Here is a 22,116-nt window from a genome sequence, read left to right on the forward strand (position 1 = left end):
TGTTTGCTGCACAATGTTTTTACACTTAGCTTTTAATAAATATTCTGGTCATGATTTATGCAAAAATAATTTTTCCTGTCCAAATGTTTAATTGGTACCCGAGGATTTTATATAATTTGTTTTCTATGAGATTAGCGTATTTCCGGATTTTAACGCGGTACCCTATCTACAAAGGTCAACTTCAATTCTTCCTATGTGCCCCTTTATGGGCAGCAGAAAGGATCTTACAATTTGAAAAGCTTAAATTGATCGAACGTGTGAAACTTGCAGGTAATCCAATAGAATTGTTTTGTACTAACGTATTAACTGGTGGCATGATGCGCCTTAATAAAGCCGCGAAGGTGTAAGGGCTTTGCCACAGCGCACAGAATCGGGTAAGCAGCCCCATGATAACGCCGTCTACAACGCCGGCGCATATCCAGCGCAGAAAAGTTTGCGCCACGGAGGAAAACCAGCGCCACCTCCGGTAAAGCCCGCGGAGAGTTGTGTGATGTTGCTGGAAGACGCACGGCAGGAAGTGGACTCAGACAGCGGAAGTATGCAAATAAAGCAACGATGAGGTCATTACTGAACTTTCCCGCACTTTGATGCGGTCGGTAGACGCCTAAACATCATCGCGACTTACCAATGATTAAGCCACCATTTGAAACACTAGCGCAAAGTATCTTGGCATGCTTTACCTACAAGCTTCATTAATTTGAAAATGCTCCGCATTTAAGGAGGACGCAAAAACCGGGTCTCTGCCCTCCATCATCCAGTGAACCATGACACTAACGCAAAGGTTACGTTAACTGATATTGATATAAAACACCTTGTTTAGCTAACAACTCAGTTCCATGGAAGTGTTCCGTTCGCGAAGCACTTTTGCAACATGCAAACAAAAGTAATATCAGTTGTTTCTTTCCCACTCTGGCCACAGTGTTCAACGATTCCTTTCAAAAGAATGATACTGCCACTTTTTCTAAAAGAACAACGCTTGTGTACACGCATAACATTTGCAGAGTTTCAAAGAAACTCAAGGACGAAAGACTGAAAAAAGACCTTTTCGGGTCCGCTGTCTATTGTTTGAAAAATACGAAGCCCTTGGAAGCTATATCCGTATAGGCTCCTCTTATTTCCTTTTTTTTTCTAGACATTGTCTCAGACTGGCAAAGAAATTTGTATGAGGCCATTGTTTGGATAAGGGTCCGGGAAGGGGTGGCCAGAATTTCATTTTGAAGCTCCTGGCAGTCGTATATAAAAGCTACGCGCATACAAATCCCCGGCAGACGAAGTAGTGCGGCGCATCAGCAGCACCATGAAGTCTCTCAGGCTCACCGCGCTGGTCGTCAGCCTTTTGGGTAAGCTTTGCTGCGCTTGTCAAAATACTGTCTCCTTTATAAGTCGCCGGATTTACATCCTGCAGCAATCTTATGTAATAACCGTATTGGGGTACTTTGCTTTTCGGCATTGCTTCAATCAAAGCATGTTAAACGCAGCTTCAAGAGGAAGATTTTTAACGAAACTTTCGGGTAGCATTTAATCAAAAACTTAGGTTTACTTTTTTAATGATAAACCACCACACAGTGTCTCAGGAGTTACGGTTCTCTTTTGAATGAGAGACACCATTAAAGATGTTAAAGTACTTTCGCAAAAAACTTCAACGTGAACTCCACCGGCAGCGTGTTCTTTCTCAGGTGACTCTAGACAATGCATAATGAGGCAAAGGCGATGGCTGCCACAGTCTGTTTTTTTTTCTACGCTGTTAATCTTGGATTTTCCAAGAAGCTCGATCAAGTTCACATTTTTACGTCCTTCAATGTCATCTAAGATCCGTTTTTCTGCTTTCCATTACAGTATCCCGTGGATTTGAATCCTCTCAAGCCTTTCAGTGTGAGTACCTGGAACTCCGGCAAGCCCAAAATTTAGGAAATGGACAATTATTCACAGAACCGGTTACCCAGGCACTGTGGCTTTCTACACAATGTTAATACGAGTACGCAGAAGTTTAATTCTGGTAGGAGCACTAGGAAGCTCACCGTGGTAATAGACTATTAAGAAAACAGATGTTTGCCCCAGCAAAACACGTTCGCCATTAATATCTTACTTCAGTAAAACAAAAAGCATTTCCCAACACGTTAATCTGATAATAAGATATTGAAGTAGTTGTCCGTTCTGTAAGGTCGCATTCAGAAAGATTTTGTTCGTCTTACTAACCTACTGCGGCCGCTTGTTAAGGCATATAGAAAGAAACACCATATTACAAGAGTACTACACGATGATTCCAAGTTAGGTACTTTAGCGAAAAAGCTTGAACGCCAGTTAAAATATTCAGACGCCCAGTCCGAAGTTCGGTATTTCAATGCCGTCAAAGAAGAACTGACATTTCGGCTGTAATTCTACAGTCATCAGACGTGAGTTAATTTTGATGCCGAATAGGGCATCCATGCCAGAACTATGCCGTATTGTTCCCCCCAACCGCTACCATAGCACTGCTTTAAAAGAACACTCCATAGGGACCAAACGTTTTCTCACAGTCAAAATCTTTTTAAAGGCTTTATGTAATTTATTTTTCAAATAGGCTCCGAAAATTTTGTCGCTACAAAAAATAAACGTGGAGCTAGTAATGCAGAGAAAGTTTCCAAAGCAGTTGGATTGGAAATTAGCCTACCGCAGACCTTTTTTAAAGGATACTGATTAAAATAACAAGTAAAATAATTTACAGTAGTTCAGGAGACTTTTCAATATTATCTAATACTAGCTCTTTAAACAGGAATTTGTGAGGAATTTTTCCACAAGGAATTATTCATGCATAACATGTTTAAATGATAAACAACCTTCTGCATTTCTGGTAAGTAACCATTATGATATGACGTCATACCCTTAGGGCGGAGCTTAAATCTCCCCTCCAATTTTTTAACTGCTTTCTGACTGCGCATATCTGAGAAAATGTGGCTTGCCCAGGGTAGGAATTAGCAAAAGGTGGCTGCAGGATCTGTGGCGCACTCGTTGGAAACCCGCGCAATATTCCCACTCATTCTGTGCCAATTTTGAAGAAAACTATTGGATTCTCTTGGTCAGCTCAATAACAAAGCTAGGTTATGAGGACTGGAAAATAAAGATACAAAACGACCTGGATGGCACCAGCCACATCAGAGTTTCAAGAGGATGATTAAAGGAAAGTTAATGTGTTGATCCCTTAAGGAGCACAGGTGATTGGCCCAACATTGTAACCGTATTTGCAAAGGCTGGCCCTACAAGGGACCAGGATGGAACCATCTTGTTGCAATATTGGGCCGATTAAATGTGCTGCTTTGGTAAGTTTTGGTACCAAGGCTTTTAGAGAGTGAACAAAGTTCCAAATCCACAAAATTAAAATACGACTAAAAGTGCTGATGAAGATGCACTAAAGACTTCACTACTCCAGCTTGCCTTAAAAAATAACTTTCTGCAGAAATTATCCCAAATATGCATTAAGCGTCATTCTTTCTCAGATCTCCTAGAACACTGATCTCAGGCGTAGTAGTGGCTAATATAAAAACAAGTATCTGCCTTGTGTCTGCAAGGAAGGATTCGGGCAGCGTATATTTTACTTTCATTAAATTATTTTTAATACTTTGTGCTCAGCATAGTGTAACGCGCTCCTCATGCCCGCATCCAATTCCTTGAAGTGCGTGGTACTGACTTGCTGTAGCGCTCAATAGAAGACGGCAGCCTAGCAAAGCTGATGCTAAGCACGTTTTACATTGAAGGCGAGGTGGGAGGCTTATAGGCTGAGTCTTTGGAACATAATCGACGCTAGAGCATATACCAAAGTCATTAAAACATATCAATGTCATTAAAACATGTCGCGATGATCCTCGATGTCGCCGCATATTTTGTTTCATTTAGGCCTGTAGTACCCTACGCACCCTATAGACTCATAGGCTTGGAGCACTTGAAAGCTTCTCAATAGTACTTTAAGTTAGGACATCAGCAACTAAATATATCTAAATTGAGCAGATAAGTCAGCTGAAGAGCTCATTATTATGCACATAAGACGGAAGCCAACAGTCACTGAAACCAAGGAAAGCGTAGGAAAATGTGTCTCCTTTATTTTTATTTGTGGTGTTAATCAGTGCAGCCAAAGAGACTGTTGTCCTACTTCTTATGTGTAGCTTTAGTGGACACATCTCTGAAAACAAAGTGCTGGTACGCCTTACGTAGAAAGAAAGGGCATGTCACAAAACACATTGTTACCGCCCAGACTGCGCCATCAAAAGAAGCAGGTCGTGGACATGCATGCAGGTTGAATCTTGCAAGATTACATCTTGCCGCAAAAACTTCCTTAATATCAAGGTCATAAAAATCGATAACAGCAGTGTTCGTATCCTGTTAAAGTGATCCCTCTCTTTTTATTGAAAGAAATGTGTAACATAAAAAGTCACTTGGGTAAATTGCCATTGAAAGAGGTCGTAGAGCGAGACTGTTGATGGAACCTGCTATTAAAAAATGTCTACTACGTCTAAAAAAATTGTACAGCGCATATTTTTACTTCATACTATATCCCTCTAGGAAAAGTTCAAGTTTAGGCTACACTTTTTGCGGTATGTGCTGCGTTGCTAATAAGGTCTAAAACTATTTCATTAAACTGCCAATTTAACCTTGCTCCATAATGAGAATTAGAATTGCCTGATAGAATAATTTTGAAATGTTTTCTTATGGCTACCGGGTATTATTACATTACTTTTCTACTTATTTTAGAAAGCCACCAACTCATTGCATCAGACACTGTATAAAAAACTTGGGTAGATTTAATTTTCACGCCAATACTACCTTGTAGAGGGAAGGGTACCTTCAGCCAGTGCGATGGGCTCGTTGTGTGCGCCACACGTTTTTGTGTTCATGAGATAAGCGGCCGTGGCTTTTTCAGTAGGCCGTAGCACCTGGAAATTCCTTTAATAACAATAAAAGAAGCATTGCTGTTAAGAGTTACGGAATACGTCTAGCCACATGTAAGAGAATGTGTTTAATGACAGCTTAATTTTTTACCTAAAATTTAATAGAAATAGTCGGATATAGCCTACCTAAGTCTGCAACGAAGCACCGCCCACAGTCAAGACCACCGCATAGAATTCCTCCACGACAAAATGTAGCGCGTTGTCAAAGTTTTTCCAGTTGCCCAGACAAGAAGCTAATCACAACACAAACCTATTAGGTAAATGATTTTGGTGCCGCTGGTTTGTTTAATGGCCACGTATTTAAAAGCTGATTTACTTTACTGTTTTGGTTTGTCAGCGGAGTAATACAGGGCGCCGCGGCATAAGGCGCATTATTACAAACTGCTGTTTTCTTAAATTATATCCTACTATTGATGACCAAATTATGATTCATTACCTTTACTGAAATGACATTGTAAGAACTGCAAAACTACATTCAAAGGCTCACTAAACAGAGGCAACACTCGACCATGTCGCATTAATTATCATTACCTGGTTAGGCAGAAAAGCTGAATAAATATCGGGCAGTACAACTGCTGGAGAAGAATAAGGAGAACAGAACTCTTGGGACACTGACTATTTTTTACCTGCATATATTGAGGATGACATAATCGGCACAGCGCTAGCAAATGGGGTGAAGAACCATAGAGCTCAGCGATTAAGATTTCAACGACGAAGGAAAGCGACTTCAGGTGCTTAATTTCCTGGGTTACATCAAATCCGCTCGACTTGCAATATAGAGTATTAGTTTACTCGTCAAAAAATGTAGTTCATAATTAACTAACACATCTGTGCATTTCATTATTCATTAGACTGCAGTGTTTGCAACATCTTGATTTCAATTTGCAGGGCAAGTTGGTGATGATTTCGGTTCAAGTGGCGGCTTCGGTTCAAGTGGTGGCTTCGGTTCAAGTAATGGCGGAGGATTTGGAGGCGGATACGGTGGCGGATACGGAGGAAGCGGGTATGGCGGCGGAGGAAGCTCAGAAGGTTGGTCCAGTGGTGGAGATGGTGGTGGAGGCGCATCCGGAGGTTGGTCCAGCAGCAGAGGCGGACTAGAAGGATCTAGCGACTTCTCTGGTGGAAGTAGCGGCTCTGGTTGGGGCAGCGGCAGTGGTCCAAGTGGATTCAGGTGGATGTCACCCTTGTCGTGGAGATATATTTCCGGAAGATATGGAGGAGGACAAGGAAGAGGATCATGGAGATCATACGGGAGCTCACCAACATCTTGGTACTTTTCGGGTGGCCAGGGACCTTGGGGAAGTTTTGGGGGATCACAAGGACAAGATGACCAAGGTGGAAATGGAAGATTCTCTGGAGGGGTAGGATGGAGCGGTAGCCAGTCCGGAGGCCAAGGAGGTAGCGGTGGCGGAGCGGGAGGAATCGGCGGCGGATTGGATGGATATGGTGGTGGATTCCGTGGGCAGGGAGGAGGACGGCAAGGTGGTGGCGGGCAGTTGAATTGGCTAGGTAGCAGTGGTGAACAGGGTGGACTTGGTGGACAAGGCGGTTTTGACGGAGGTATCGATCAAGGACAAAGTAGCAGCACAGGTGGACAAGGAGGCAGGCAGTGGGGACAAAACGAACAAGATGGACAATCTGGAGGCAGTGTCGGCCCACTGAGCTCGTTTGGAAACCTATTGGGCGGCTCTGGAGGAGGAGGAGGCAGCAGAGGATTTGGAATCGGAAATCTATTTGGCGGTGGCTTAGGCGGTGGAGGAGGACAATCTGGAGGCGGACTTGGTGGTGGACTCAGCAGGCTGAGCTCATTTAGAGGCCTATTCGGCAGCTCAAGAGGAGGAGGAGGAGGAGGAGGTCGTGGACTTGGAAGTATATTAGGCGGCGGCTCAAGTGGGGGAGGTTTCTTAAGCAGCATCACTAGAGGAGGTGGACTAGGCGGCGGCGGTTTTTCTGATGGGTTGCTTTCGCGCTTTCGAAGTCGTGGCGGCAGCCAAGGCGGTCTTCTATCCCGATTTGGCGGTGGTGAAGGAGGAAGCAGCGGAATGTTTGGCTTAGGAAGTGGGGGATTTGGCAGTATTGGTGGCAGTCAACGTTTGTTCTCACGCCTGAGTGGTCGATTATCTCAAAGGAGACTGAGACGTCTGTATAAGAAATTACGAAGGCGGGGACAAGTGACAAGCTACAGCCAGTTCCTCCAGCAGATTGCGTTGTCCGGTGGATTGGGTGGAGGTAGTCAAGGAGGCGGCTTTGGTGGTCCATGGAGTGGCGGCAGTGGTTCGTACTGGATTTCCGAACCGCAGTCCTGGATATGGAAATCTCAAGGTGGTCTTGGTGGTGGACAAGGAGGTGGCTTCGGACTAGGATCCGGTAGTGGATTCGGCCAAGGCTCAAGCAGCGGATTTGGTAGTGGTTCAAGTGGAGGGTACGGTGGAAGTTCAGGCGGCGGATTTGGCAGTGGATACGGAGGGGGTTTAGGAAGCTCATTTGGTGGTGGTAGTTCAGGAGGCAGCTTTGGTGGAAGCTCAGGAGGTTCTTTCGGTGGAAGCTCAGGAGGTTCTTTCGGTGGAGGCAGTGGCTGGGGCAACGGCGGCTGGAGTTCGCAACAGCAGCAGCAAAGCTATTAATCTGAACACAGCGCATTACAAGCATGTGCTATTTTCGCCAACTAAATATAAACATGAGGCGTACCTTTTCTTTCCTGATAATAAAAGCACGAAACAACTAATGAATGTGGTTTGCATTTCACTGGTATTCCTGTTCGTCACTTCCATTGTAGACAATCACTATACACCATGGAAGGCTGAACGTGTAGTGCCGACCTTTGTTATAAACATTAGAACTGTGCATCGGCATGAGTAACCACGTGCACAGAACTAACGTTTAAGAACGAATTTCAAATAAAGCAAAAAAATAACTCCGCAGCTTTCGCCCACTACTGCGTCGAATACTTGACTGCGTTAAGGTTGTTGCACATGCAAACCGATTCGGCGAGTTCTGGGACCAGCGGCTCATCGCGATAATCGTTCACTAAAAGTTTCATGTGCGTCTTCTGCCACTGTGAAGCGCAATTCTGCTGGCATAGAATATGCGCTCTGGGTCGTTTCGGGTTGTAGAATCCCATGAAACTCTGTTACTAGAGCAATAAATATGCATTATTTGTTCACTTTTCTCAAATTTCTTGCATATATAAAACTCGCTTATGAAGCAATGAATGCAGCCTTTCTTTTTTCAATCCCTTGTTTTACACGGAAGCCCTTAACTGCCGTGCACGACGTTTGATATATGTATAACCGGTCTTTGTAAATGTCGACGTACGCGGAAGCCGAGGAGGAGACTTTTAAAAACACGGGTGGACGGGAACACCCCTCTCTTCACAACGAAGAGGCTGGCGGTTTGGCATTGCTAAGCACGAAATGTTTTGCGAAACCACAGTTTCTTGGAGTTGGACACCACCGCAAAGTACCTAAAAGCGCAACTAAGGTGTCCACTGGCACCCATGGTGCCAGTTATGCACGTCTTGAACTTTTCCATCCCCAGTGCCAGTTTACCTTATCTATGCCGGTGGCCTACGCTCCAGTACAGCGTTTCTGCCACAATGTTGTCATTGCCAACGCGTATTACTTTAGTGCATTGTTTCTGCCACAACAGTGCCCACGCCAACGCCTACAGCGCACATCTATCTTTCACTACCGCTAGATAGCTCAAAGTATGAGTATTAGTTTGATAGTAGCATTAGTTGATGAAGAAGGCTAAGTGCAATGCAGAGGACGAGTGTGCGGCTGTTTACCACGAGGCATGTTCGGCTGCGGCCATAGCCGAATGCTCTCGCGCAGTGGCCAGCGAAGCTGATCAGTTCTTGCCGCCGCGGGGTCGAAACGTAGTCCCGAATATTTCTTTGATTTATTTCTATTGATTTTTTCACCAGACACAAACGCACAAGCATCGCACACCCGTAAAAATCAGCGCCTCACAGCGCATCTGTCCGTGTCGTCCTCCTTCCTTGTCTGTTGTCCTTTGTGCGCTGGTTCAGCGATCATGGTTTACCAACTAGCCCAACAACAAGTATTGCCACAAAATTCGCACGATCTTCTTCTGGCTTCACCCACTGTCATAGTGCCTTCGCACTAAAAGGTCCTCAATGATGGGCTCCTACTTGTCCAAGAGTCCAGCATCGCCCGAAAGATGTTTATGTACACCCGCCGTCAAAATTAAACGGAAGACAATTATGGCAATTATGGCAAAGCACAGCGCTCGATATTTATTGTTCCACTGTGTAATTCACACAACTACTATATGGCTGAATGTATTTATTCCTTTATAAAATGAAGGCGATAAAATTAATTTTTTTTTGGCTAAGATTGCCTGCCATTTACTTTCTGCGGCACCTGCAGGTCATTGGACGCATCGTGCCATTTAGTTTCAGCGGTACAGTACTGTACGGATTTTTTTTTAAATCCGGCGGACAATTCAGCAACACGGGGATTGGAACTCCGGTCCTCTTGCATGCGACGCGGATGCTCTACCTATACGCTATGAGGTCGGACGCATGAAGAGGAAGGACGTATTGCAGACAGGCGTGTACAAGAAGTACTATTTAAATGCCGAATCAAATAAGAACCGGCTTGCTTTTGTGCTAGATCGAATTCGGAGAGTGTAATAAAAGGCGGATTTGAATTAAAATTTAATAGTGAAAGTACCAAATCGAGCACGAATCGAATATATTGGCGATTATTCCCTATATCTGCGAATGCTCGCAGAAATCGAACATTCATGGCATACGGTGAAGCGCTAGTTCATGCGTGGTTAATTGTGTGCTTAAAGCCGTATTAGTCGAAAGGCGAAAAAAAGCTCTCCACCATAGCGAGATGCAACATGATGTAAGTTTATGAATTCAGTGGCAGTCACGTTATAGGCCTAAAGAAATTGTTTTCCTACAGAAGTCGACATATACCTAACTTGAGCTAATTATGATTTAATGAGAAAGACAAGGGTTGAAGACAACACCTTAGATATCGGTCATAAAGGCAGGCTTTGCTAAACCTGGCTGAACCCTGTTGCGTTGCCCGATCTTGAAAGCCACATGTGCGAGCGTTGTGAATACTGTGACACAAACGAGCAGCGTAGTGGAACTGCAAACAAACTCCCACAGAGACCGATCGCAGCAGCAAATTTTGTGGCATCGAAGTAGGCTGTCAAGAATTGATAATGCGTCCCTGACTGCCGAAGAGAAACGCTAATGCGTGCAGGTTTCAACAAGACAACAAACAGATCAGACAAAACAAAACGAACCGGTGTTTATAATTTAGAAGAAAAGATCCAATACGAAACAAAAACAAAACCACACAACACGCGTACAACACTACAGAATAAAGGAAAGAGTTCGTCAGGTACTGAGCGCCTCAGGTGAAGCGGGGGATGCCTTGCAGACAGGGCGGACGCGGATGGATGTAGTGGGACGCGTCCCTGGCGTTGCGTCGAAGAAAACGGCGGAAGGGAGCCATGTGGTAGTAGTAGCGGAAAGGAACACAGGAAGACGCCGGTGGATTCCCGTCAACAGCCCAAGAACTTGGCAGCAACAGAAAAAGCGTAACGAGGTCCCGTCGACGGCATCCCAACACGCCGTAGGCTTAATGCAGGCTATCCAAGAGTGCCTTTGGACAGCACGGACCCTCAATCCACCGGCTGCCACCTTCAGACTTGACAGGAACGCAGGAGGCTTGCGTCGGTGATCCAAGGGAGGTCCACGGCAGCACGGACCCGACGTCCGACGGCTGCCACCTCCACGGCTTAATGGCACGATTTGCACTGCGCTGTCTCCTTTCACATCTCGGTTTTCTGATACGTCAGCTTTCCGCTTCTCGTGCTCGCCACGCTCCCCGTCGCCGTCGCCTCGCACACAACTTCGCACGCGCAGACGCGCAACGCTGGGCCGGCAGGGGCAGCGCTCCGCTATCGACGCACCACTGTTGACACACCGTGCTCAAAATACCCTGACGATTTCGTGTGCACATCGCATAGTCCCTGTTTTTTAAATTCTCCGAAAAAACTACAGCGTGCTCTATTCGAACTTCGCGCTAAACATTCGAAAAGTATACGAAAACTTAAGTACAGATTCGATTCGTTGCAGACATTCTCAAACCCGCCCTATTTAATTAGTTTGTCAGTTAAAATGAAAGGATATTCAACTCTTTATTTGAAAACTTTGAATATTCCCACAGCGCTAATTCTTGGGTAATTTCACAACATACTTGGAGTGTACCGATCCATACGAAAGTGTTTCAGTTCCATAAATCAAAAAGAATGGTTATTGTGTGTGCGGTGTGCACTCTTTAAAATACATAGCTTTATGAATATATCCTTTCCCAATACTTCGCCAAAATGCCTTCCCAAAAATAAAAACAAAAGAAAAAATTGGCAGTGGTTTAGCTTTGATTAAACCTTGAAGGAAGCGGAAGCTTCATGACCATGGCTAGACATCGGTTTTCGTCACGTTCTGACGAGGCCAAATTCGGTGGCCCGGGTGGGCCAAATTTTGAGCATAGCCACCTAAGTTTCAAGATCCGCACTGGATTGGCCATGCCCGATTTAGGCTAGACATCGATTTTTATCACATTCCAATGAGGCCAAATTTGGTGACCCGGTGGGCCAAAATTCGGGAGCGGCCACTTAAATTTCGAGGTCATCACTGGATTGGCCATACCCGAATTAGGCCCATGGACAGCCTGGGCTAAGCCCCCCCCCCCCCCCCCCCCTCCTGTACTGTGGCCTGCGTTATTGCGAGGCATGGCCTACGTGACTGCTTCGCTCGGCGTGACCTCTAAGTCGCTTGAAGGTCAAAACCGGTCGTTCCGCGACGGCTTGAAAACCTAGCGTAGTGAAGCTTCCGCTTTAAGATTAGTAATCTAGACTTCGCGCGTTTTACGTGCGCTAACGCTGTATCACACTCCCTTGGTGGCGCCTAGAGCGGCTCGTGCGAGAAAGAAAATAAAGAAGGCACGGGGCCGTGGCACGTGAAGCCACGGCTGGCTGTTCTATTCTTGCCTGCATCCGAGTCAGCTGCTCGTTCCTTTGCTCCTAATGCATAAGCCTACAAGTGATGACTATACTCCGTCTCACAAGATGTTTGCAGCACTACGAAAGGTACAGCTCTCTCGTCCAATCAGGATGGCGCGCACTACATTAGTGTGTTCCTACGCGCCTGTGGCTCGATCCACCTGATGTCCAGGTGGCTTCTTTCTACCTCTATTTATAGTAGCACCGAGCCACAGGTGTTCCACCGCGCAGCGCCGCGCCTTTCCTCAAAATCCAACTTTCAATTTTCAGTTTTCTCTCGCTTCTTTCCCTCCTTTATCTCTTCCTTTACGATGCGGTTCGGGTGTCCACCGAGATATTGTCTTTCTTCTTTCCCTCCCTCCTTTATCCCTTCCTTTACTGCGCGGTTCGGGTGTCCACCGATATATGTGAGACAACCAGGGTACTGTTCTCATCAGTTCCTCTGTTGTCGCGTCGCAGTAAATTTCAGTAATCGTGTCATGTGCATATAAATTTATTTACTCCAGCGTGCCGAGGCAGCCGAGTGTCGATGGTGGCGAAATGCAAAACAAGCCCATGTGCTGCGCGAGAGGCAACGCACGTTAAACGGGTTCGATCATCTCATCGTCCTCATAACAACTGAATTCAGCACTGCTGGTTGTGTCGTCCTCCAGGTTGACAACAATGGCCGGTCCCTGGTCAACAACATCGTCGATGATGTGGTCCAGTTTTCTCATCACATCTTCCTCACTGATAATATGCTGCACGTATTTCTTCCATTTCTCAACAGTCACTTGCGTGATGCCTTGCCAAACCAGAGGCTCGACGTCTTGGAGCTTAAACGTCTTGTTTTGGCTGGCCACGAAACCCTTGACCTCGCTCCAGACAAGCTCTATCGGATTCAGTTGGCAGTGGTACGGTGGCAGGCGCACAACGAGATGGCCAGCAGCTTTAGCAATGCAGTCGACACGGTATTGCTCCCCACCTGTGTTCACATTGCTGACAAGCTGCATGAGCTCGGCCTTCACCATGCCGCTGCTCCACGCGACACCTTTTCCGGACAGCCAAGCCTGTATGTCCTTTTTGAGGCTACTCATCCGCGGCACTTTATCCTGCTTCACAGAATGATATGGCGCGTTGTCCATCACTATAACGCTGCCGGGTGGTAGTAGTGGGAGAAGTCTCCTGGAGAACCAGTTTTCGTAGTGTTCCCCGTTCATTTCCTCGTGGTAATCGCCCGAGTTTTTCTTCGCTCGGAAAACTTCCGCTGCGCCTTCGACAAAACCTTGCTCACTACCGCAATGCGTCACAATAAGCCTGCCACCTTTGCCACTGGGGTTTTGTAGACCAGTCGACAGTCCGGATCGATGCGCTTGGTGTGCAGATTGGATGGTGCAGTCAGTCCACACTCGACTACGCGTGTGGCCGGCGTTAACCCACGTTTCGTCGGTGAAGAAAATAGGCCTACCCTGGCGTCGCAGCTCCGCTATCTGGCGCAGGTACCGGCGGCGACACTGCACAATGTGGGTCGCTTCGATTAACATCGCATTCCGAGAGCGCTTCTTATATCGGAAGCCAAGTTTCTTCAACATCCTCTGCATTGTCGCTGCGGACACGGTCGGTAGCGTTTCGTCCTTTTCGAAATGCGCAACCACCTTCGCGATAGTTGGAATTTCCCCTCTCTAAAAAAAGGTGTGTACCACCCTTCGCAACACGCTCAGGTCAAAATCGTCCAGCTTCTTCGTCCGCTCGCGGCCTCTTCCGCCAGCACGCTTCTTCGGTGACAACACTCGGCCCGCGTTCAACGTCTCCGTTGTCCACTTGTAAAGCGTTCGCTCGCTCACCTGCGTGAGTTTTGCCGTCCTCTTGATGAGCGCATTTGTACTCCAACTGCCCCCGCACTCGACGCGAAGCGCTTCAAGAACATTTAAAGCCACCTGCTTCGCCTGCTTGGGGAAACAGCGCACTGTCGGTGTAGAGCACACAGGAGACAAAACAGACTCGTCCGACGCCATGTTGGAAAGTGGCGACGCATCACTACCTCGCAGCAGGCCTCCGCAGAGCTGTGTCCGTACGGGCTTTGTCTGGTAATTTCACCAGTGATTGAAACACTCCCTACCATTTAAATATACCTGTCCAAATCATGTTTTTAGTTGCAATGCTTATTGTTTTGATTAATAGTCATACACTCCTCAAATATTCGAGGGACTATTTTCTGCGTTTCTGCAGCCCTGATTGGACGAGAGAGCTCTACCTTCCGTAGTGCTGCAAACATCTTGTGAGACGAAGTATAAGGACGAACACCATGACTGAGCAGGGCGACCTCTCTACTGAACAGGACTCGCGCCCGCAGGACGTCGCATTGCTGCAGCTCGCCTCCCTCCCTTCTGGCCTCAGAACCCGCAAGTCTAGTTTTTACAGGCCGAGGCGCAGTTCACCCACTATCGCATCACTTCGGAAACGACGCGCTGCTACCAGGTTGTCTCCGCGTTTGCTCCTGATGTGGCCTGCAACCTCTCGGATCTTCTCTCCGAACCCACAGTCGACACACCTTATCAGTGCCTCAAGAAAAAGGTAATGGCGAGACTCATGTTGGCGGACCATGCCTGCCTCCAGCAGCTCCTTGTCGCAGAGGACCTAGACGGCCGGCACCCATCTCACCTGCTGCGCCGTATGCGGCATCTTCTCGGGGAGCGCGACACCCAGCCACACTCTGCTGCTTTGAGAGCTCTTCCTCAACCGCCTTCCGCAGCCAATTCGCTTTTTCCTCGCGACGGCCGCCGACGTGACCCTCGACCTCCTGGCGAGCTCGCTGATCGTGTTCATGAGGTGGTTCCCCCTCCGTACCTGCTGTCTTGTCGCCTACTGACACGCTGACACGGTGATTTCGCACCTTGAGGCCCGCATCGAGGAGCTTGCAACCTCGGTCGCCGCCCTCCGGCAACCGCCCAGTGTGGTCCATTAGCCTCGTCCCAGTCATCGCTCCCCTTCACGCGCTCGTCATGCTCGGTGCACCACCACCGTTTCCGGCACCGCGCCAAAAAGTGTTCATCCCCTTTGCTCGTGGTCGGAAAACGCCCGCCGGGATCACTGACGCGGCGTGTGATCTTTCTTGACGTCGCGGACGCCTTTTATGAATGACTTTTATGGACGCCATTTTATGAATGTATCGGAATTTATATTTAAGTTTGCCTCTCCTGTGTTACCATGCAGGAGAAATCTCCTTTGCATTGGCGACCTACTCGTGTCCAGTGAAAAATAGAGGAGATGGACAAAGACAGCGAATATGAGTTTATGGTGCACCATGCGTTCGCTGAAGGGAATTCATAAAACTAGACAAAAGGCTCAGCGAGAGGAAAAATACTCATTGGACTGCCAGCTGTCCTTTCGAGCGCTCACATTCTTTGTGCGTTAAAGATAACATTGCAGTGACTGTATTTTCTGGCAGCTGAGAACCTGAGATAAAACTAGGCTGACAAGCTGTAGCCTTTTACATCAGAACTTTTTTCCAACACATTCATGCTATCATTGTAATCTTACTCGTTGAAATCATCATCATCATCATCATCATCAGCCCGACTACACCCATTGCAGGGTAAAGGCCTCTCCCATGTATCCAATTAACCCTGTCCTTTGCCAGCTGCACCCACCCTATGCCAGCAAACGTCTTAATCTCAACCGCCCACCTAACCTTCTGACGCCCCCTGCTACGCTTGCCTTCTCTTGGAATTTACTACATTACCCTTAAGGACCAGCGGTTATCTTGCCTTCGCGTTGCATGCCCTGCCCACGCCCATTTATGCCTCTTGATTTCGACTAGAATGTCATTCACCCGCGTTTGTTCCCTCACCCACTCTGCCCGCTTACGGTCCACGGTGCAAGAGTACTGAGGTGTTGACACTGCGACCGCTGGAGCGTCCAGATTATGATCGGTCGCGGCGGAGCGCGCCTTGCAGTTCGGCTGCAAGCCGACAGATGGCGCCGCTGTCAGCGGGCCCTGTAAAAGGCAGGTTTAAGGACAGTGGAGGGAAAGTAGATTTTAAGCGGGTAGAAGTAACCAAGCGAAGGTTATCTGACTGGCGGCCAAAATCAAGACAAGAGTAAAATTTCATAAGTCATGGCTAAGTGGCTTGAGCCACCGCCCGATTTAAAGGATTCAGCCTTATCCATCCATCCATCCATCCATCCATCCATCCATCCATCCATCCATCCATCCATCCATCCATCCATCCATCCATCCATCCATCCATCCATCCGTCCGTCCGTCCGTCCGTCCGTCCGTCCATCCATCCATCCATCCATCCATCCACCCACCCAGTTGAGCGGTGCTAGCGCCTTGAGATTCCGCTGCTCAAGCTCGATTTTCGCTTTGGTGGCGTGAATTGAATTGAAAACACTAAGGAAGTTCGTTGCTTGGAATTAAATTCAGTACTGTGCCAGTCTTAACATTTTGTTTGCATGAAATTACCTTGTGTAAAGAAGTGGATGATATGGACTCGGTCGAGCAGTACTCGAAGCTAATTCACGTTTCGCTTCCTCACTCAATTCATGTTTCAATCGACCTAATAATAGAGCTAACTAAGCATAATAAATATAAGTGGGGTCATCGTGCCGTTTTCCGTTCACAACGGCAGAAAATTATTGTTACCGGAAAGTTTTTGCTTCACGCTTATCGTTGCTTCTTCACTCTATATGAAGACCGTTCAAACATTGTTTCGCTTTGTGGGCTGATTTTCAAGATGCTGCCCACTAGTATAGCGAGGCTATTTACGACTCAAGTTGTGAAGAGGCTGCGTATCAGGTAAAAACTTTCTCACGCCGGAAATGCATCAGACGGGATGAAACGGCGCGTCGGATCATGGTCAATAATCCAACACGAAAGCTTGAAAAAACGGCATTTTTATTCCGATGCATATTATCATAGAACGGGCATAATTTTCAATAAGCTCCTTTCCACTGGAGGCGAAATGGCTCTTGAAGGACTCAAGTATGCAGGGGTCAGCGTTCAGCCAAGTACACTTTCGAAACTCACAATGAGATGAAAATATAAGGAAATCACCATCTCAGAAGTTTACACTGTCATGTACTCGCACAATTAAAAAACGAAATGAAAAATTTCAGAAATTTATTGCACACCATATGCCAAGTGCAAACAAAAAATGCAGTAACTGGGTGAAATGTTCATGATCTACACAGTGTCACTGCGCGGTAACAGCAGTTTTTCATCTAACGTAAAAAGCAAAAGCGCCAAAACTGTAGCATATAGGAAGATTGATGAAAATTGCGGCTAAGAGGGACAAAGCTTAGCCAGTTTCTTTTTTTCTTGAGTCTCCTTTTTCATGCTCATGTTAACATGCCTGAAGTGCTGCCTCATCCGCATGCTAACATAGTAGTGAAGCAATTGAGCCACTGTCTCTTCTTTGTGCTCATCACATAGAAAAGTAATGGTATAGGTGTCCAGAACACCATCAATTGTGCCCCAGTAGAGAGTCTGTGTCTGCATATGCTGCAAACAAATGTTCAGTTTGTTTCAGTAAGTTATAAAGATGCATATTTGGATGTATAAGTACTCCTCTGTCCTTTGCATTTGTCAGTGCTGCCTCAGCTGTACTGCTCTTTTCTGAACGGAAGGGTGATTTGCGTGTAGGACGGTTGGTGAATTTTTTCATTTTCCTGGCCATGAATCCTGCTAAATAAAGGACAATGCAGTCTACAACTTCAGTTTCTTCTCCTTTTTTCGTTTGGCTGATGATGTCTTCACAAGTTTCCGCTTCACATATCCTACAAAGTCAGCTGATGACGCTTTGAAATTGGGCTTATCAGAGTCCTGAAGTCTGATACATCTGGGAGTGGCTTTTCTCCGTCAACTACTCTGCAGTTGCCAAATTTAGGAGGCTTTAGAAGGGTGCATATATACAATGTCTGATACAGCTGCAAGAAAGTAGGCATTGAGGGGTGGTCATTTTGTCTTCCAGCCAGTCTCATCTTTCCAAAGAAGCGCTCAATTAGATCTTGGTTCCTCTTGCTTGTTAAAACATATTTGAAATTCAAATCCTCAAAGAGAACTTTCCAAAGGTCTCTTGTTGATTTTAGTGTGACCCCAAGGCCCTCACAAGTACTCTTAGTTAGAAACATGTCTTTTGTTATCAAGCCGCACTCAAGTTCCCTCTCCCAGCGGTCAAGCCATTGAATGCCGCAGCTAATAGCTCCAAGGTCTGAATTCTGCCTTGTAATGTCTTCAGCCGAAAAACGTCTGTTTAGTGCATCGAAAAGGCCATTCAAATATAAAGTAAATTCCTCAGTTGCTTCACTGTCGCTAAGACGGGCACACCTTGTTCTCTGCAGAATTTAATGCCCGATGCCATAGAGCGGCTGAACGCTTGCGCTGCCAATTTCACACGCATTTTTTCACAAGTAGTTGGATATATGTGACAGCATGTTATCTTTGGACACACGCGTAAGCTTCCAGCTTTGTCGTGGTCCTCCTTATTAACTGCACTATAATATACCCATCTAATCCATTTGCCTTCCTTCTTCAGGTACGTCTGCTACTTGAGGCGATTCCTAATACATTTAAATGAGCGTGGCACATCCGAAAAGACGAACACCTTTCTTGAAGGGTCACTTGGGTGGGTGAAAGAGTTGCAGCAGTCTTGAAGGTTCCAGCTTATACCCAGTGTTCTCCACATACTTCTATTCGTCGATGCGCCATCACAAACAAAGCCATGAATTTTGGCACCAGCTTCTTCGATGAGCGCAAGTGCTTGAAGGAGCAACGGCGCAAGAACGGTGCCTTTTGTTGCACCTTTGGCAGCGAATACTCGAATTGGCTGGCCATATCTATCACCAAAAGGGCAAAACATAAAAACCATAGCATGGTCAGCAAGCTAGCCTGAGTCTGCTGTCTCTGAAGCCAATCCTACATATGTAATTGTACTTGAATTGAAACGTTTACTCTTGCGGACTTGCATTTCGTCAAACATTATCATACCGCGTTGTTGACAACAGTCCTTCTTCGCCAACTTCTTTAGAGCAGGAAATAACTTGCTGTCAAAGCCAGACTTGAAGCCGACCGTCGCCATGTAACGACGTATTGTTCTGATTGATGGCAATGCTACAATTTCATTTTGCATTAGAAATTCCTATCCTGCAGGTGACCGAATATGTAGGAGCAGACAGAGCAGTACCCAGCTGTCGTAATACATTCGGTCCTTCTTTGAACCAACCTTCCTGTCTGCCACGCACTCTTTAGAAACGAGCTGCTGAGCTTCGGGAAGGTTTGCCTCCTTAAAGGACGTTATATAGTTTCTTCATTTAAACGTTCTAGCTTTTCTTGGCACTTAGCAAGTTCTGCTTCAACTTTCTTTTTCCTGTTTAGAAGCCGTACTTCAGATTTATGACAGTCATTTGTCGCTTTGCGTATCGTCTCAACTCTGACCTTTTTCGATGGACTTGCTATGAGCCGAAAATTCCTCACTTTGCCTTTTTTCTTTTGTCTGGCATGATGGATACGAGTCACATCCTTCAGTCGTTGACAAGCCTTGCAGATTGTTCCACCAGTAAGCAGCATACACTTGTGCCGCCCCATTCCACAGATATCAACATAAGCACACTCTCGATGGATATTATTAAATTTTTTTTACAGGGGCCACCGGTGCACACATGCATGTCATGGAAACATTGAAGAGCACTTTCTATTGTACTTACAGAATTCATACTTCTGTCACAGCTCACACTCTCGACATTTATAAAACGGCCATGAACAAATTCCCTCACCGACAGAGAGCCGTCAGTGCAAGGTGTTACCTGTACAGTTTTGCGCAGATAAGCTGGGTAGGTACAGTCTAAAGTGTTTGGCAAAGCCGCTTCAGAAAAAATCACAGCATGCAGTCCAAAGTTTTCGACTATTTGCACTGCCCGTGGTTTGCTGGGGAGCTGAATACTTAATGTACGTTCGCAAAGCAGTGAAAATGACACCTGCTCTTCTCTGCCCAGGGTGTACGTTGTGGCGTTGTACTGTTTCTTGTCTGAGTTTCCTTTGGGTTCAACAGGAATCCTGTTCATGCTGCTGCGTTGACAGGAACTGGCTGCTATGCCGTCGCCTTCTGGGCTGCCAATCAAGATGACAAAAGTGTCCAGGAAGGTTAAAGGTAATGATAATTTAACAAGCAAAGCTAGAATATCGAGATAAGCAAGCAACTTGCAGCAACGATCTGTGCTAAATAGCCCTGACAATTACACTGGAAAAAAAATCAGTTGCAACACTGATAATGCAGGTTGCTGGAAGAGCTCTTTTCACAATGATGCAGGTAATGCATAAACTGAGATATTGCAGGATGGCAAGAAAAAACGCTGAGTATAGTTTTTTGTCGGCAGAAAAAGCACGAAGTCATCGCAGTAGCCAAAGCTAGTTTACCTGGCGTTCTTCTCTGTCCTGAGCGAAGCAAACTGTATTGTGATGCAGTTCAATCGGGTTCCCTTCCTTCGGGTATTCTTCTGGATTTAGAGAACTGTAAGAGAGACGAACTAGCAGCCACGGTGCCGTCTGCAGCGCAGTCCTGAATCGTGCTGTCAATCAGCATGAAACAAAATTGTGTATAGAATGTTTGCAGCTATTTAAAAAAAAAGCAACCGAGCGCACATAAAGCGAGTAGCTTACTTCCATTCCACTTGGTTGAGCATCACGACGCGGTGTATTTGTTGCTCCATCAAGTGCCAGATATGACATCAGAGTGGCAGTCAGAGTCAAGATGCTGTCGCTTAACCTCTGGCTCCAAGGCTGTTTCCTGATCTGCAGCCATCATCACAGCAGGCAAGGAAGCTTGGAGAGGGTGCATCGCACCGCTGTCGTCGATCTTCGCTCGACATCGCTTAGATGCTTGCCCAAGAAGTTTCCTCTTCCGAGGTGGCTTTCTATGCCGCTCTGGCCGCGTGAGATAGATACTTAGGACAGCTCGGAAATAACGTAGGAACTGCATCTCTGGAAACCACGGGCCTCTTTTCCGCGCGAACAAGGATCTATCGAGCTCCACGTGATATGTCCGGGATATCGCGTCCTCTGGAAAATGCTTGGCGCAGACATGATCAGTGGGCATTAACGTCTGGTCTGCCCTAGGAATCGCACGGCGCCAGCTCTCCAAACGAACATTGTCGGACGGAGCTTTGAATAGTGGCACACGCTCCGCACAAGTCCGGTAACCCGAATTGCAGTTCGTCACGAAGCACTTTCGTCCCATTGCGCAGCACTCAGCGCAGCGCTCACCAGCTGTGGGCTACTCTGCCGACGATAGCCAAACACAAGGTCTTGGTGAAAAATAAAGGAACTTGTTTAAAACAGCACAGCAGTGCAGCCGCATACTCCAAAATGTCGCAAAACCACGTGCGCAGTGCCGCGCCACGCCAGACCAAGCCGCCCTGAGTGGGCCCGCCTTTCGCAGCGCCCTCTAAGCTAGCGACCGGTTTTCAAGCCCCCCCCCCCTCCCCCCCCCCCCCCCCCGTCCTCCCCACGGGACATGTGGCCGCGAGCGGGCGGCGCTCTCGCGCATGGCGTGGGGGGGGGGAGGGGGGGGGGGGGGGGGTTAGTGTCAACGCCTGAGTATGTTTTTCTTACGTCGTGTACCGGTCTCTTAACGTTACACCTATCATTTTTCTTTCCATGGCTCGCTGCGTTGTCCTTAACTTAAGCCGAACCCTTTTCGTTAGCCTCCACGTCTCTGCCCCGTAGGTGAGTACCGGTAAGATACAGCTGTTGTACACTTGTCTTTTCAGGGATATTGGTAACCTGCTATTCATGATCTAAGAGAACCTGCCATATGCGCTCCGCCGCATTCTTGTCCGTCTAGTTATTTCCCTCTCAAGATCCGGATCAGCTGTCATTACCCGCCCAAAGTAGACATATTCCTTTACCACTTCCAGAACCTTGCTACTAATTGTGAACTGCTGTTCCCTTGGAGACTATTGAACATTACTTGGTTTTCTGCATGTTAATTTTTAGAGCCAGCGTTCTGCTCTGCCTGTCTAACTCATTGATCATAATTTGCAGTTCACCTCCTCAATAACTCACCAAGGCAATGTCGTCAGCGAATCGCAGATTATTTAGATTTTCTCCATTAACTCTTATCCCCACCTGTTCCCAATTCAGGCCTCGGAATACCTCCTATAAACA

At 46.8% G+C, this 22,116-nt stretch overlaps 1 protein-coding gene across 1 annotated transcript; it reads left to right on the top strand.

Annotated features, from left to right (window-relative positions):
• The first annotated feature begins 1,223 nt into the window (after positions 1-1,223).
• Positions 1,224-7,543, top strand: LOC144119949 (uncharacterized). Its single transcript, XM_077652447.1, has 3 exons — positions 1,224-1,340; positions 1,837-1,872; positions 5,808-7,543. The coding sequence occupies exons 1-3, from the start codon at positions 1,298-1,300 to the stop codon at positions 7,541-7,543; spliced, it is 1,815 nt and encodes a 604-aa protein (XP_077508573.1). The 5' UTR covers positions 1,224-1,297.
• The last annotated feature ends 14,573 nt before the right edge of the window (positions 7,544-22,116 follow it).

This window comes from Amblyomma americanum, chromosome 2 (genome assembly GCF_052857255.1).
Source record: "Amblyomma americanum isolate KBUSLIRL-KWMA chromosome 2, ASM5285725v1, whole genome shotgun sequence".
NCBI lineage: Eukaryota > Metazoa > Arthropoda > Arachnida > Ixodida > Ixodidae > Amblyomma > Amblyomma americanum.

Excerpts from the sequence above, each read along its gene's own strand:
- LOC144119949 (XM_077652447.1), top strand. The coding sequence starts at position 1,298 with ATGAAGTCTCTCAGGCTCACCGCGCTGGTCGTCAGCCTTTTGG. Across the intron at positions 1,341-1,836 it reads GCTGGTCGTCAGCCTTTTGG|TATCCCGTGGATTTGAATCC; the intron begins GTAAGCTTTGCT and ends TTTCCATTACAG. Across the intron at positions 1,873-5,807 it reads ATCCTCTCAAGCCTTTCAGT|GGCAAGTTGGTGATGATTTC; the intron begins GTGAGTACCTGG and ends TTCAATTTGCAG.